This window comes from Pantherophis guttatus, chromosome 15 (assembly GCF_059756535.1).
Source record: "Pantherophis guttatus breed Tessera chromosome 15, ASM5975653v1, whole genome shotgun sequence".
Taxonomy (NCBI): domain Eukaryota; kingdom Metazoa; phylum Chordata; class Lepidosauria; order Squamata; family Colubridae; genus Pantherophis; species Pantherophis guttatus.
The window spans coordinates 16,143,634-16,159,973 of record NC_142077.1 but is presented as its reverse complement, the minus strand read 5'-3'; the positions used below and the strand labels follow the sequence as shown (position 1 = coordinate 16,159,973).

The following is a 16,340-nucleotide window of genomic DNA, read 5'->3' as shown; positions in this document are numbered from 1 at the left end:
TTCTACGTCACCCTCAGCTACATGGGCTTCCTGGCTGCCATCTGCTTCACGGTGGCTTTCCTGGCCAGGAACCTGCCTGGGGCCTTCAACGAAGCCAAGCTGATCACCTTCAGCATGCTGGTCTTCTGCAGTGTCTGGGTGACTTTTGTGCCCACCTACCTGAGCACCAAAGGGAAATCCATGGTGGCTGTGCAGGTCTTCTCCATCCTGGCCTCCAGTGCTGGTCTGCTGGGCTGCATCTTCATCCCCAAGTGCTACATTATCCTTCTGAGGCCAGACCTCAACACAAAGGAGCATCTTACGGGCAGAACAAATGTAAAAACATGAGATATAACACAAATGTGATAGTGGAAGAATTATTAAAGTTTCTTTGTTAACAGTTCTCTTATTAGAAAGGAGATATTCTTTCCATTTAGATCGTATGCAGGAGTCAAAGAAAATCATATGTATATGTTTCAAATATGGACATTTTTGAATTCTTCACAAAGGAGCATCTTACAGCCAGAAGAAATGTGTAAATGTGAGACTGAGGAATTTCAACTTTTAACATTTTCCACAGTCCAAACATAGAAAATGATCCAAGCTCTTCTGCATGCATGAGTGGGCCAACTATTTTTCTTGAAATAAATAAAGGGTGTGTGGAAGATTGTGAGGAGACAAATTTCTTGGAGAAATGGGAGCATGTTAGCAAGACAGAAATATAGAAGGAATGTATGGAGCAACGTTGATGCCCTCATTTCTCAGTACATTTCACCCAAACTGCTGTGGCAACGCAACTGAGACGTTTCTTTTTACACAATAACTCTTTCTTGAGGGTAGCTACAATACAAGGCTGGGGAGGTAATTTAAATCTCGCTAATTCTGAATATTCATGCTCACATCATCTATTAAATGAAATATGCATATGTACGATTGTCCTTTTCTCCTCCTTTCCTGGAATGTATAAATATGAGTGCATCCTTTTGTCTGTAAGATTTCCTCCCACTATTTTCTGGAGGGAAATTCCTCCAATGGACACTGAATAAATAACAACTGCAGTGAGCCTGGATTATTGGGTTTTTTAGGTCCTGTGTTTCATTCCAGAGAAACTGGTGTCAGGAGTGGGATTCACCATCTTCCATCTGCAACCAGCGACAACAGATGGGGCAGCCCTATAGGGTGAATGTTGTGAGATTGATCCCATAACCCTTCCCACTGCCACATAAAGGCCACCATAGGAGCTTCTGTCAGACCACAGTCTGTGTCCAAGTGTCTCTTGTGGCTGGAAAGGTTTGTGGGGTGTTTGTGGTCCCTTCCGTCCCAGTTTCTCAGCCGCCCTGGCCCTGCTGTGAGCTCAGCCGAGCGATGTCTGGAGGTATCCAGGAACTGAGGGGGAATTTGGCTTTGCAGAGTGAGTGGGACCCTCTGTGTGGAAGAATGGAGGCTGACCCAGAGGCTCTGTGCAAACTCCCTTTTTTCCTGTTGTCTGAATGGAGGAATTCAGCTGATCCCAGGCAGGGAGGGAAGTGGATGATGGGGCTCAGGCGGACTCTGATTGGGGAAGGAATCTTTCCCAAAGAAACAGAGAAACCCGCTGTGTCCCAGGGCTGGGAGGAGGTCCAGGGCCCTCACTTGTGTTTCCATAGGCCTCAAATGAAAGGGAGGCTCTGAAATTGGAAGGGATCATACAAAAAAACCTTTCCACCCAGGTGGGAAGAGAAACCAGATGTGAATCCAAGGACCCCAATAATCAGCGCAGGGAAAGAAAAGGGGAGGCTGGACAGGAACACTCTCCAATTCCAGGCATGGACCGAGATCAGACAGATCATGATCTGAAGGGGAAACGTCAGAATCTCTGGGAGAAAAGCAAGTGGGAGATTTCTCCACTCTGGGGGGTCTCTCAGTGGGACCCACAGGGGCTCCTGATGGTTTTGGGAACACCGGTGGGGAACTCCGTGTCTGGCTGAATGTCTGAAGCAGTGGACAGAATCAGGCTCAGCGGTCATCCTGTGCCCAGGGAAATGCTCAAAGACAGTGGGTGGAGGGGGGGGTTTCGGGGGGGGCTTCTTTCGGCTTGAGATTTGTGGGGTCAGTCTGGGTGCAAATGGAGATGTTAAAAATCCCCTCTGCCCTCCAATCCTCCCCTTGATCTGCTGGCCAGTCCGACTTCCGGAGAGATGGGGGTGGCCAGTCTTTGGGCCTCCTGGAGGGATCCAGAGGAGAGTGGGGGAGGGGGCAGTGAGACGCCTTCTGGCCGTAAAAGGAGGACAGGCGAAGACCCCTATGGAGAAGGAGCCGCTTTCGGCTGTGAAGGAGCAGATGAGGGGTTCCAGAGGGAGTGGAGGAGCATGGGGGGGAGGGGATTTTTTCTATTTTTCACATTTCTTAAGAGCCCACATCCCTCCCTGCTCTGTGAGAAAATCAGCTCGAGTGCAGACAACAACATCACAAACACACACACACACAGAATTAGCACAACAGAAAGTGGCTGACACCACCACTGAAGCAGCTGGACTGTTTTCTTTCAAACTCTTACACTAAACTTATGCACACACACACACACACACACACACACACACACACACACACACACTGGGAGGGATTTTTGAATAATTATGAAAAATTAGCCATGTTTTCCACCCACCGAGCACTGAAATGGCTCCTCCTCTTGGCTGTTTGGCTGCTTCTCCTCAGGCCTTTGAGGCCCCAATGGAGCTGGATACGACTCTCCTTCCAGGTCACGTCCAGTTCCTTGCAAGGACATCAGATTTGGCCCCGAATAATTCTCATCAACTCCCTGATAAAAATAAAGAAAATCCCATTAAAATACAAGAATGAGAGATCCGTCTATGTCAATTGTGTATTCGTGGCATTGGGTTCCTGCACGGGGGATGGGGTTGGACTAGATGGCCATGAAGGTCTCCTCTCACAGCTTCCATTCTGGGATTCTCTGAATGTCTGCAATACTTATGACCATTCATTTAGCAATGGTTGAAAGTTACGACAAAGCTGAGAATCACAACTTAGAAGCAGATTGTTACAGTGTCCCTGCAGTCACGTGATCGCAATCCAGGCGTTCGGCAACTGGCTCACATTGACGATAGTTGCAGGGTCCCAGGGTTACGTGGTGGCCATTTGCCATCTTCTCATGGCTTCCAACAGGCAAAGTCAATGGAGAAGCCAATGGGGAAGGTTGCAAGCCACGGTCAGGGGAGGTCTCACTTTATGACGAGTTTCTCTGTCCCAACTGTGGTTGAAAGTCAAGGACTTCCTGTACTATGTCTCTCTAAAAGGAGAAATCAGGTTGTGGGACTCCCCAGAATATCATTAATTCTTTGAGAGGCAGTGAGGCCCCCAGGTTGAATCCCCCCCTCAAACCTGCCCCCCTGGGAATGGCTGCCTGGTTCCCCAGGAGGAAGTTTCTTTCTTTCTTTTTTTTTTTTTTCAATTTTAAAAACAAACTTTATTCAATATAAAAAGATAAAAGATTGTACAAAACGTTCTTAACTCTAAAAAAGAAAGTACAATTCTAAATTACATATATACTAAAACTAACAAACAGGATTATCTATCTATATTTGAACATGTAAATATATATATACATTAACCTTGATTTCTTAATGACGATGTAAATTTGTTACCCTTGATTTCTTACTGTGTTTGACTTTAGTTTTTTTTCCATCGATTGATCCATTCATACCATCTGTCCCATATTTTGTAATACTGTGAGTCTTCCTTGTTGTTTAATTTTAAAGTTAATATATCCATTTCTGCACATATAAATATTTTTTGGATTATTTGTTGTTCTGTTGGCAACTGTTCTAATTTCCAAGTTTGGGCTAGGGTTAATCTAGCCGCCGTAATTATATGTAATGTGATGTATTTTATTTCTTTTCTACTATTTTTTTTAAGTATGCCTAATAAAAAAATTCAGGTTTTAGGTCAATCTCTTCTTCTGTTATTTCTGTTATCCATATTCTAATTTTCATCCAAATTTTTTTAATTTTTGGGCAAAGCCACCAAAGATGATAAAAGGTTCCCGGTGACTGTCTGCATTTCCAACACATCGGATTACAATTTGGGTACATTTTTGCCAATCTAGCAGGGGCTAACTACCACCTATACCACATCTTGTAGTGGTTCTCTTTGTACGTTGTTGCCTTTGTTATTCTACAATTATTTTCCCATATCATTTCCCACTCTTCTAATTGTGTATTTCTTCCAATGTTCCTAGCCCAAGCTATCATTTGGCCTTTGACTATGTTTTCTGCCAGGTCCAACTCTAGTAGGTATTTATAGATCTTTGAAATTAATTTTCCCTCTTTAGTTTCTAATAATTTATCTAATTGGTTAGATTTTATATCAATTCCTCCTTCTTCACTGTCTTTTTTATATCTAGTTTGTATTAGTAAATACGGCCACCAGTCTATTTCTATGCCCTGGTCCCTGAGCTCTTGGCGAGATTTGAGTCTCCCATTAATATCCAGAATTTCTTTGTATCTTATTATTTTTTGAGTAGCTGGTGCGTTGAGGTGTATTGTATTGGGGTGCATTGTTGCCTCTAATGTAGATATCCAGCCTGGGACTTACGTCATATAGTGCTTACATTTAATTTCCAGCCGTGTCAATTAGTGAATTTCTTATTATATGGTTTTTAAAATGTTTGTAAGTTTTGTTTGTAAGGATTCCCTGTTCCTGCCTGAACCGGATCTGAATGAGCGCATGATTTGCATAACGACCTCCATGAAAACGGTCATAAATTGGCTCTGCTTCGACTCCATGACTGCCACGACTGAGGGCAGAAATTCCAGTGGTTGTAAGTCAAGGACTGCCTGTGAATAGAATTGGGGGAGGAGGGAGGATTGGCCTGAATTTTGAAGCAGGCAATAAGGGGGCCAGGGGTTTTTGGGCCCTTCGGTTGCCCAGTGCAGGTCACCTGGGGAAGGTCTTCTCCCTCTGGGCCTCCAGGGCAGGGCTGCTGGGCTGCACCTTCCTCCCCAAATGTTGCAGGGTTTTACTAAGACTGGACCTGAGCACAATGGGAAACCTAATAGTAAAAGTGGAATAGAAAACCTAAAGCCTCTGGATTTTTTATTCAGGAATGTAATTCCATCTAATCCATTTAATGGGTTTCAAGAAATCTAAAATGTCCTTGATATGCCATAGTTTGGGGTGAGATATTCAAAGCTCTCTGCAGAGAGAAGGTTTTATGAGTCTATTTTGAATCAGAATAGAGCTGGAAGGGACCCTGGAGGTCTTCTAGTCAACCCCTTGCTGCGTTGGCTGTGATGGGGGCTTGGAGTTATTATGAATCACATGAGGATTATTTCCCTTTCATTTCCCTCCAGAGAATTTCCCAACAATCTCCAAGTCCAACAACTAGTTGAATTATCCAGGGATCCCTCCTGGGAGGGAGAATTATGTTAAAAGTCTCAGCTCTGCTCTTTGGCTGAATCCTCCAGGGGAGACTTTGGGCAGAGAAATATGGAGGTTTGGGACAGGCAGAGTCTGTGCTCTTGAATCTACGTCTCTCTCCTTTCCAGATGAAGCTGAGTGTTTCTCTGTGTTGAGAAAAAGCAACTGGTTCATATTCAACCTTGTGAGAGTCCTTTGATTCTTCTAATTCTTCTTCAGAAACAGGAAAGGGATTCATTGGTACATGCCATGAATTATGGACCTCCTGATTCTGCCTCTGATGCTGCTTTTGTTCCATTCAGACTCTGGGAAGCTGAGAATGAAATGCCCGCTGAGTTCAGAGAACCAGGATGGAAAACCATGGAGCTACTACAGACCAGGAGACCATCTAATCAGTATAATCACCAGTGGAATGAAACCATTGCATATAAAGTTGCTTTTCAACGTGGCTCCTTCTCTTCAGTTTGTTTTCCATGATATGTAAGTCATTCAGGGTGATGGAGTTGCACTCCCTCCATTCAAACACTCTCCTTCTTTTCTCTTTTTATTTTTCATTTATTCCTATATTGGGGAATATGTCTAATTTCCTGAATGATTTTTATTTCCATGGCTTCTCTCTTTTGTCTGATTTTGTCACAAGGGGTCTGAAAAAAAACTGAAAGGGTTGCAGATTATCCCTGTTTGATCCTTAATTTATCACTTGGATAATGAATTTTATTTAAAGAAATCATTGAAACAGTTGTAGTTGCCGTATCTCAGCCCATTTCCATATTTGTGTAACTGATCATTGGTTTTGAATCAATGTTGACTTAAGATCAGTAGGCTTGTGAAGGACTATATTTATTATATATAACAAAAGTATTTGTTGCTGCTGTTGATTATAATAACAATTTTTTACCATGGGAATTCTTATAGTGCTTTATATGGCTCACAGTACATTTTTGCCATTCAAATGGTCAACAAGAATTCCCAACTCCTTCACAATCTCACACTGGGCTACAACATCAATAGCAACTATCTGAGCACTTTACGCACTTCAGATGCCTTGCTGGACATGCTCTCCACTGGAGAAGCCAATGTCCCCAACTACAGCTGTGGAAGGAAGGAGAATCTTCTGGCTCTGATTGATGCAACTAAAAGGGAGAACTCCATCCAGATGTCAACATTAGGAGGCACCTACAAAATCCCACAGGTTTGTGTGTGTTTTTCTGTATCTGGTAAAGTGAGGGGTGGGTGGTGGTGGGTGAGCAATAGATTCAATCATGTCTTCTCCGTGGAATCAAAGAGCTGCTTTTCTCCACATTAGCAAATATGTCAATATTTTACCCCATTATCTGAGATTAATCAGAAAAGGCCTGAAATGCAAGCAATACATTCCCTGAAGAAGACATTCTACCAACTATTTAACTGATCAAAAAATATCCCTGGTTGTTGGGGCCTCTATTGGCATCTTCATTGTCACAGATAAATAATGCCTGCCCTATCCAGTTGGATTGAAGTTGGCAATAGTAGCATTTTATCCAACTAAAATGTGGAATAAAAAGGACTATAGACCAAATAGACTAGCAGATATTGTGGCTAAAATTTATTCCATGATCCTCTTAGTTAAATTTGAGAAAAATGCATTCCTTGCAGAAGAAGCAGAATGTTTTAGGTAGAATGAAATGCTATATAGATATTATAAGAAATAATGCATAAATTAATAATCTAATATTGGCAACCAATTTGTCTTGAAATATCTCATCTATATCAGTGAGGTAAAACAAGGTTTGCTGCTTTCTAGATGTTAGTGCAGCATTTGACTCAATAAACAGAAAATTATGATGGAGAAAATGTTTTGCCCTCAAAATGGAGCTCAGCCTGTTGGCCCTGATCCAAGCCCTTGTTTGAGAGGGAGTTTTGAGCTCAATGGAGCCATGAGAAGAAGGATCTATGCTTATCAAGGGGGAAGGGAAAGATGCATATTTGAACCCTTGTTCTTCAATATAGATTTGAATGACTTACTAGGACTAATGCAAGGCCAAAAAACAGATCATAAATAAAAGTTATTTCATTCTTTGACAAAAATGACTAAATCAGTGGACCAGTGAAATGCAGTGCACGTAGTATACAGTACTTGGATTTTAGAAAGGCTTTGACAAAGTAAACTACAGGCTATTTCTAGGGAAGCTGAAAATATGTGGGAGAGACAGCATCACCTCCAGATGGAGTCAGCCTGTGGTCCTCAATGGAACTACGTCTGCATGGAGGGAAACAAACAGTGGGGGACCCCAAGGTTCCATTTTAGGCCCAGTTCTCTTCAATGTCTTCATGAATGATTTGGATGAGGGGAGAAATGGGGAAATCATCAAATTTGAAGACAACACTAAAGTGGCAGGAATAGCCAACACCCCAGAAGATAGGCTGAAGATCCAGATTGATCTAAGTAGATTTGAACCCTGGGCCTATCTAACAAACTGTAATTCATTGTAGAGAAAAGTAAGGTTTTATACTTAGGCTAGAAAAACCAAATGTCCACGTACAGATGATGTGAAACCTGGCTCAATAAGTATAACGTGCGAGGGATCTTGTAGTCCTAGTGGACAATCACTTAAATATGAGCAAGCAGCAGCTAAAAAAGCTAATTCAGTCCTAGGTTGCATTAACAGAGGGATAAAATCAAGATCACATGAATTATTGGTACTGCCTTATAATGCCTTGTCAAGACCACATCCAGTTTTAGTCTCCATATTATAAACAAGATGTAGAGACTCTGGAAAGAGTGCAGAAAAGATGATTAAGGGCCTGGAGACTAAAATATATGAGGAACAGTTGCAGGAATTCAGTATGTCTAGTCTAGTGAAAAGGACGAGGGGTGAAATCATAGCAATGTACCAATATTGGGGGGGCTGCCACAAAGAAGAGACGGTCCTCCTATTTTCCAAAATACTAAAGGCAAGACAGGAAACAATGGATGGAAACTAATCAAGGAGAGAAACAACCTAGAACTAAGGAGAAATTTCCTCATGGTGAGGAATGGAACGTCTCCCCTTCAGAAATTGTGGCTGGTCCATCACTGGAGGCTTTTAAGAAGAGACTGGACAGCCACTTGTCTGGAATAGTATAGATAGATACAGATTAACAGAGTTGGAAGGGACCTTGTAGGTCATCTAGTCCAAGCAGACCCTACACCATTTCTGGCAGGTGACGGTCCAGTCTCTTCTTGAAAGCTTCCAGTGATGAAGCTCCCACAACTTCTGAAGGCAACTTTATCTCTTTATTTCCAGGTTGAATCTCTCCTTGTTCAGTTTCCATCCATTATTCCTTGTCCGCCCTTTGTCTGCCCTTTGGGTGCTTTGGAAAACAGCTTGACCCCCTCCTCTCTGTGGCAGCCCCTCAAATATTGGAAGACTGCTATCATGTCTCCCCTGGTCCTTCTCTTCACTAGACCAGCCATGCCCAGTTCCTGCAACCGTTCATTGTATGTTTTAGCCTCCAGTCCCCTAATCCTCTTGGTTGCTCTTCTCTGCACTTTTTCTAGAGTCTCAACATCTTTTTTATAGTGTGGTGACCAAAACTGGATGCAGGATTCTAGGTGTGGTCTTTCTAGGGCTTTATAGGGTGGTATTAGTCCCTCTCTTGATCTTGATTATATCCCTCTGTTAATGTAATCTATGATTTACATTGTTTTTTAATTTGCTTATTATTTTCCATTATTATGATACAATCTTGCTAATGTTCTGTCTTAGTATTTTAAACAATGTCTGATTAACAAACTATTCTAATACATTCATGAGAATCAGGTTGGATTTATTAAAATCTAATATTTTGGACGTGATCTGATCCCAAATATAACACAGCATTCTTCTTTGTTTTTTCAGATCAGTCATGACATTGTTTCAGAGGCTCTGAGTGATAAACGGAAATTCCCCTTTTTCCACCAGATTCTTCCCAAAGAAGGATTCCAGTACCCAGCAATTGTCCACCTGCTCCTCCATTTCAGATGGACCCTGATTGGCCTCTTTGCTTCAGACACAGAGGAGGGAGAGAATTTCATGAGGATTTTTCCTCCTGTGCTTGTCAGGAATGGAATTTATGTTGTTATATCACAACTATTCTCAACAACTGGATATACAGCATCCCTGAGGGATTCCCTCTCTAAGTGGAGACAAGTCAACGTCTTTGTTCACTTCATGGAATATGATTCCATTTGGGACAGAATTCTTCCTTTCCATGAAACATTTATGCGTCTGCTAGGACCCATTGAAGGGAAAGTCTGGTTCCTCACAAATTTTGCAGGATATGAAATGAACAATCGTAGACTTCTCAAATACATCCATAGTATTTTGAACTTTGGTTATCTGGGAAAAAAAAGGCCAAAGGATTCTGCCTTTGAACCCCATTTCTTTGTGGAATATCAGTTTCAAGATTATTATTTCCGCTGTTCTCTTTCAAAGAACGTCTTTTCTGTCAAAGGCCGCAGAAGATGCACCCAGAAAGCCCCAATGGACACCCAGAAGAAAAGGAACAGAGGAAGGATCCGAAATGACTATCAATGTCACAATCTGATGAAGACTCTGGCCCAGGCTTTGAATGCTGCTTATTCCTCCAGATCAAGGAGGAGAAGGAAGGAGGGAGAAAAGATTTTGGGGTCTTCAAGGCTGCAGCCGTGGCAGGTATGGGGGTCCCGATATGGATCCATTAATCTGAGATCCTTTGGAGGAGGAATCCAGAGGAGAAGGAGGGGAACTACCTCAACAGATCTGGCCAATTCAATTACTCAGGGAATAATGGCTCCAAAGAGTAGATACCATGGCATTTTGTTTTTGTTTGTTTTTTGTTTTGTTTTTTTAAATTAATTTTTTATTCAACATTTATATCTTTAACATCCTTGTTACATTTTTACAGCTTTCCGATACCGACATCTGTAATAATATCTATAGATATTCTTGGTAATTATCTTTGTTTTGTTTTTATTTATTTTCAGGCCTGCTACTATTCCAAATTTCTCTATTTCTAGTAGGAGTTTTTCTCCTGTTTCCAAAGGGTCCTCTAATATAAATGCCATGTTGTTATTGTTGTCTGAAATTTTTTATATACTTCCACCGGAATTCCATCTGTCCCTGGTGTTTTGTTATTTTTCTGTTTTTTAATTGCTTCTCTTAACTCTGTTAATGTAATTTCCCCATTCAACATTTCCCTATCTTCATCTGTTATACTTGGCAAGTTCCTCTCCTGTAGGTAATTTATAATATTTTCTTCTTTAATGTTTTCTTGACTATATAGTATTTGAAAATAATTTTGAATAATATTTTCCCCCCCTCAATTCTATGGAGCAAATTTCCTTGCTCATCTCGTAAATATTGTACCAACTTTTTAGCTTTTTCTTTTTTCAATTTGTGGGTGAGCCATCTCCCTGGTTTATTTGCCGATTCAAAATAGTTTTGTTTTGCCAATTTTCTATTCCTTATCATTTCTTCCTGTTCTAGTATATTAATTTTATGTTTCATTAACTCCATTTCCTTTCTGACTTCCTTGTTTTGGGGATCTTTCTGAAGTGATAATTTTAATTTTTTCAGCTTCTCCAATCTTGACATGCGTTGTTCCTTCTTCTCTTTGTTTCTCCTCACCATATACGCAACAGTTAGCCCCGTTATTCATCACCTTCAAATTTCATAGGAAAGATTAAAAAGAGTTAAAAACTATTTCAGTATCATTTTGAAGACAGTTTTTATCCACTTATTATCCAGGCCTCAGGTTTCTAATCACATCACAAAATTGTTTGCGAGTCCTTTGCTAAAATCCAGTGATATCACCAGAGTTCCCATAATCTATTTAGGAAGTGTAATGATGCGTGAGAATGACTTTTGGGATGAGGGGAAGAGAGGCTGCCTAGGGAAGGATCAGAGAAGAGGGGAGAATCCTGTAGCTGCAAAATGGGAGAGAAAGAAACTCAGAAAGGATCCTGGCTAACTTTTCAGGCCAAAGCGCTCGCTGCCCCGGCCGACCTAAGAACGATGATTTGGCCGACTCTACAAGACATCCTAAAGGCACACTACGCACCTCAAGCGTCCTCTCTGGTAAAAAGGCATGAATTTTATCAGAGGGACCAGAAAGAAGAGGAGATGATTAGCGAGTTTGTAGCAACCTTACGGGAAATATCCGCCGCATGCGACTTCATGAATCTGGAAGAGACCATGAGGGACCATCTGGTATTGGGACTGAGAGACCTAACACTATAGAGCAGGCTGCTGGCCAGACCACAAATCACATTCAAGGAGGCTTTGGAAGAAGCATCAGCAACCGAAGCTTCCCAGAAATCCGCGGCAGCTATGAAAAAAATGAAAAACGGGCCACCAGTAAAGGATGAAGCCTCCGTGCATTATGAGGAAGCAGAGACAGAATCGGGGGAAGAAGAAGAGGAGGACGAGGTCCACTACCTACAATCCGGACGTAGGGAAAAGCCACAAGCAAAAGGAAGGAAAGAAATCTGGTGCTCGGGATGCGAAGGAAATCATCCACAATCTGAATGCACATTCTGCAATGTTATATGCCAGCGATGTGAGTGGAAAGGGCACATAGCAAGAGCCTGCAGGGCATCACATCCAGCATCCAAAAGAAACCGGCCACCCCGTTCACCACCCAGTAACAAGAGATTCCCATCCGGAGGAAAAAAGCAGCCTTTTGGATGAGGGCAGAGGAGCGAGAACCACAGAGTAGACCGGGGAGAGACCCACCATACCATTGTGGTGGGCCATGCCAGCGCGGGAAAAGCAAACAAGATGGCATTGACCATCCTCATAGAAGGGAGGCCCTGTAAGATGGAGGTCAACTCAGGGTCCAGCCTATCAATGGTATCATGGACAACGATAAAGAAGCTAATTCCGCACATCACCAGCCATGATCTAAAACGACAACAGCTAACACTCATCGACTACCAGGGCCTCAAATTCCTGTAGTGGGCACCGGCACGTTCAACATCGCATACAAGAACTTCAAAGCCAAATTGCCTCTCACCATAGTGGACAGAGACAGGCCCAGCCTATTGGGTATGGAGTGGTTCGAACCGCTTGGACTTGCAATTACCGGCATCCACAATATCTGAGATGACGGCTGGAAGGAAGTCCTAATGAAGGAGTTTGCGGACGTTTTTAACGGCGAGCTTGGCAAGTATAAGGGATCCCCAATTACCTTTAGCCTAGATCCACAGGTAGCCCCTGTCCGGATAAAGCGCCGAAGGGTCCCATTTGCTCTAAGGCCTAAGATAGATGAGCAACTAGACAAGCTGGTTGCTCAGGGAGTCTTAGAACCTACAGATCACGCAAAGTGGGAAACCCCTATAGTGACACCCATCAAGCCAGATGGGTCAGTACATTTGTGCGGGGACTACAAAAGTACCATTAACAAGGCACTTCAGCAAAACGCATACCCCATGCCTGTAGTGCAGCACCTATTGCATTCGCTGGGCTGGGGAAAGATCTTTGCGAAGCTAGATTTGGCGCAAGCATACCAACAGCTCCCAGTAGACAAGGCCACCGCTGAAGCCCAAATGATCGTCACTCACAGGGGGGCATTTAAATGCAAAAGATTACAATTTGGGGTGAGCGTAGCGCTCAGGTATTCCAGAGCCTGATGGAGCGGCTTCTGCAAGGAATCGACAGAGTTGTCCCTTACTTCGACGATGTCCTCATATCAGCAAAAGACCTAACCCAATTGAAGCCAAGATTGCAGGAGGTACTGGCAAGATTTCAAAAAGTAGGGCTTAAGGTGAAGAGAGACTGCTAGGTGAAGTGCCACCTAGCAGAAAAACAGGTTGAATTCTTGGGGTATCTAATCAACGGGTCGGGAATCAGGCCCACACCTGGAAAGCTGAGAGCCATCAAAGAGGCCCCTACACCCAAGAATAAGATGGAGCTGCAGGCATTTCTGGGGTTGCTTAATTTTTATAATATATTCTTGCCACAGAAGGCGACTACTGCTGAACTGCTCCACTGGCTACTGGACAGAATGGTAGAATGGAGATGGGGGGCTACCAAAAAGAAGGCATTTGAAGACATAAAAAAAAAACTATTGACGTTGGACAGAGTACTTGTGCAATACAGCGGGACATTGCCAATAAGACTAACGTTTGATGCGTCCCCCTTCGGCATTGGAGCGTTATTGAGCCACACCTTGCCAAATGGAAAAGAAGCCCCCATTGCATTTTTCTCTCGGACTCTGTCAAAACCAGAAAGAAACTACAGCCAACTGGACAAAGAAGCATTGGTTGCAGTAGCCGGAATAAAACGGTTTCACGAATACCTCTACGGTCGGAAATTTGAACTCATAACCGACCACAAACCGCTACTTGGTATCATAGCAGGGGACAGACCCACACCCCCCATCCTGTCACCCCGAATGCTGAGGTGGATAGAATTCTTGGCTGCCTACAACTATACACTCCAACACAAACCAGGAAAAACGATAGACCATGTGGATGCCCTAAGCAGATGCCCACTTCCAGAAATGGGAGAAGATCCTGCCCCAACAATAACTACACTCCTCATCGAAACCTTGGAGGAAAACCGGATATTGGCAGCAGACATCGCGAGAGCCACCATCAGAGACAGGACATTGGCGCGAGTTTTAAATTAGATCTGGAAAGGGTGGCCAGAAGAAGGCGTGGACTCAGAATTCCTGCCATTCAAAAGGAGAGAAAACGAACTCTCGGGGCTGAGGGGTTGTGTACTATGGGGAGACAGGGTCGTCATTCCAAACACACTAAGACAAGGAATACTGAAGCTGCTACATGAAGGACACCCAGGTATCGTGACGATGAAGGCTCTACCTAGGAGCTATGTATGGTGGCCCGGGATGAACAAAGAAATTGAAGCAAGGGTGTCAACCTGCGAGCCTTGCCAAGAATTCCAAGCAGCCTCGAAATCAGCGCCCACCCACGATTTGGAGAACCCGGGAACACCATGGTCTAGACTGCATATCGACTTCGCCGGGCCATGCAAAGGAAACATATTCCTAATTATTGTAGACGCATTCTTGAAATGGTTGGAGGTGGCTCTTATGAAATCAACGACATCAGAAGCCATTATACTAGTGCTAAGAAGGCTATTCGCCACTCTCAACCTACCCGACCTCATAGTCTCCGATAACGGCCCCCAGTTCACAGTGAACTCTTTTGAGATGTTCTTAGCAGAACAAGGGATACGACACGCATTGTCAGCATTGGGAAAACCTTCGACGATCGGATTGGCTGAACGAATGGTCAGATCCACAAAAGAAACGTTAACAAGGTTGGGACCAGGGGACATACAAGCAAATATCGACAAACTACTAGCAATACAACACATCACACCAAGCGCCACAACCCACTGGAGCCCAGCAAAACTACTGATGGGAAGGAAATTGAGATCCCCACTAGATAGACTACACCCCCAGTACAGCTCAGAAAAACCAACCGATTCTACGAGCCGAGTCCAGGAGTTCCAGGAAGGAGAGAAAGTCTACGCCAAGAATCTGAACGGAAGCCCCCTCTGGGTACCGGCAGAGATAACACACAAGTAACGGGCCCACTATCATACAGAGTCCAGACGGAAGATGGACAGCACTGGAAGAGGCATATAGACCAACTCAGAGGATGAGTCACGAGAAACGAGAGCGAGCCGGAAAAGGACTGCCAAAAGATTTGGAAAGAAAAAAATACAACGGCAGAAGCGGCGCTACCACAACGGCAAAGAGAAAACTCAAACCCAGATCGAAACACGGGAGACTTAACTGAAGGCCGAGAGGAAGAGCAGGATCCTGGAGAAGAACGCCAAAGACAGCCGAGGGGAGCAGGAAAAGAAATTGAACAGAATAGATCCAACCCAGCCCCAGAGTTCGAGAGAGTTCCAGAGACAGCACCAGGAGAGCAGCAGAACTCGACCTCTCACTCCGAGGACACACAACCGACGGATCTGCGCAGATCCAGTCGAGCCCCACGGTGACCCGCCTACTTGCGGGACTATGTTGCATAGCGGACACCGGATTGGCGGACACTGAGTTAAGTATCGAGTGACAATTCAAATAGTCCTATCAGGAATCAATCCTGAGAGCGGGAACTTTAAATAAGCATCAGTGGCTGAAGCCGGGGACAGCTCCCGTATAAAAGGAGCTGTTGCGGCTGCTAGCGCCATTGCAACTACAGAGTTAAATAAATGTGTAAGCTATACAACGAGTCCTCTCCTTCTTTGCACCCACGATCTAACAAATTGTATCAATTATATACTTTTTAAATATTTTGTCAGTATATCAATTGACAAATTTTTCTCAAACTTTCTTGTTCACGTATGAAGACGATGGCAGTATTTGTATCCTAATTAAGCATATTTGGAGATTAGACAATTGTAGAAGAAAGATACAATGTGGGATAAAAACAAAGTTCTCTGTTTTTCAAATTCCTGGACGTTCCCATTCTAGTTTCATCCCTTTATGGAGAAGAATGATTTTTGGAATATTTCTCGAAGAAAACTGTACTTGGACCAAAATGGAGAGATAACAGCAGATCTGAGCATTGACAGCTTGTTGGTTCTCCCCAAGGGGGGTATCAGGGAAGAGATTCTGGCATATTTTGAAAGACAGAGACTTTCTATCAACCAAGATGCTTTTTCACAGCTAAAGTTGCTCAATAAGGTGAGAGAAATTTTGGTGTCTTTTTTCTGTTTTCCAAAGCCTGAGGTCCCATTTCATGTGGGCAAAGTCTAGAGTCTCCAGGGTGGTTGGCCTCCCATGCCAGGTGGTGTCATCTCATGGAAGCTCTTCAACAGACGGGACCTAAGTGGAGTGGCTTTGCCATGTTCTATGGAAACTTTTCAAGATCTTACTGGTCAGAGGTTTCTTTCTTCATCACAGTTTAATTTCATATTAAAAAACCTAATAGAATAAAATTTCCTAAATCTTTTACTGTAAATTTTATTATCAGTTTTAATAAGAAT

At 43.2% G+C, this 16,340-nt stretch overlaps 1 protein-coding gene across 1 annotated transcript; it reads left to right on the top strand.

Moving 5' to 3' along the window:
• The first annotated feature begins 2,436 nt into the window (after positions 1-2,436).
• Positions 2,437-16,171, top strand: LOC132710312 (uncharacterized). Its single transcript, XM_087879184.1, has 5 exons — positions 2,437-4,795; positions 5,697-5,874; positions 6,310-6,586; positions 9,255-10,049; positions 15,826-16,171. The coding sequence occupies exons 1-5, from the start codon at positions 4,627-4,629 to the stop codon at positions 16,108-16,110; spliced, it is 1,704 nt and encodes a 567-aa protein (XP_087735310.1). The 5' UTR covers positions 2,437-4,626; the 3' UTR covers positions 16,111-16,171.
• Positions 16,172-16,340: the final 169 nt, after the last annotated feature.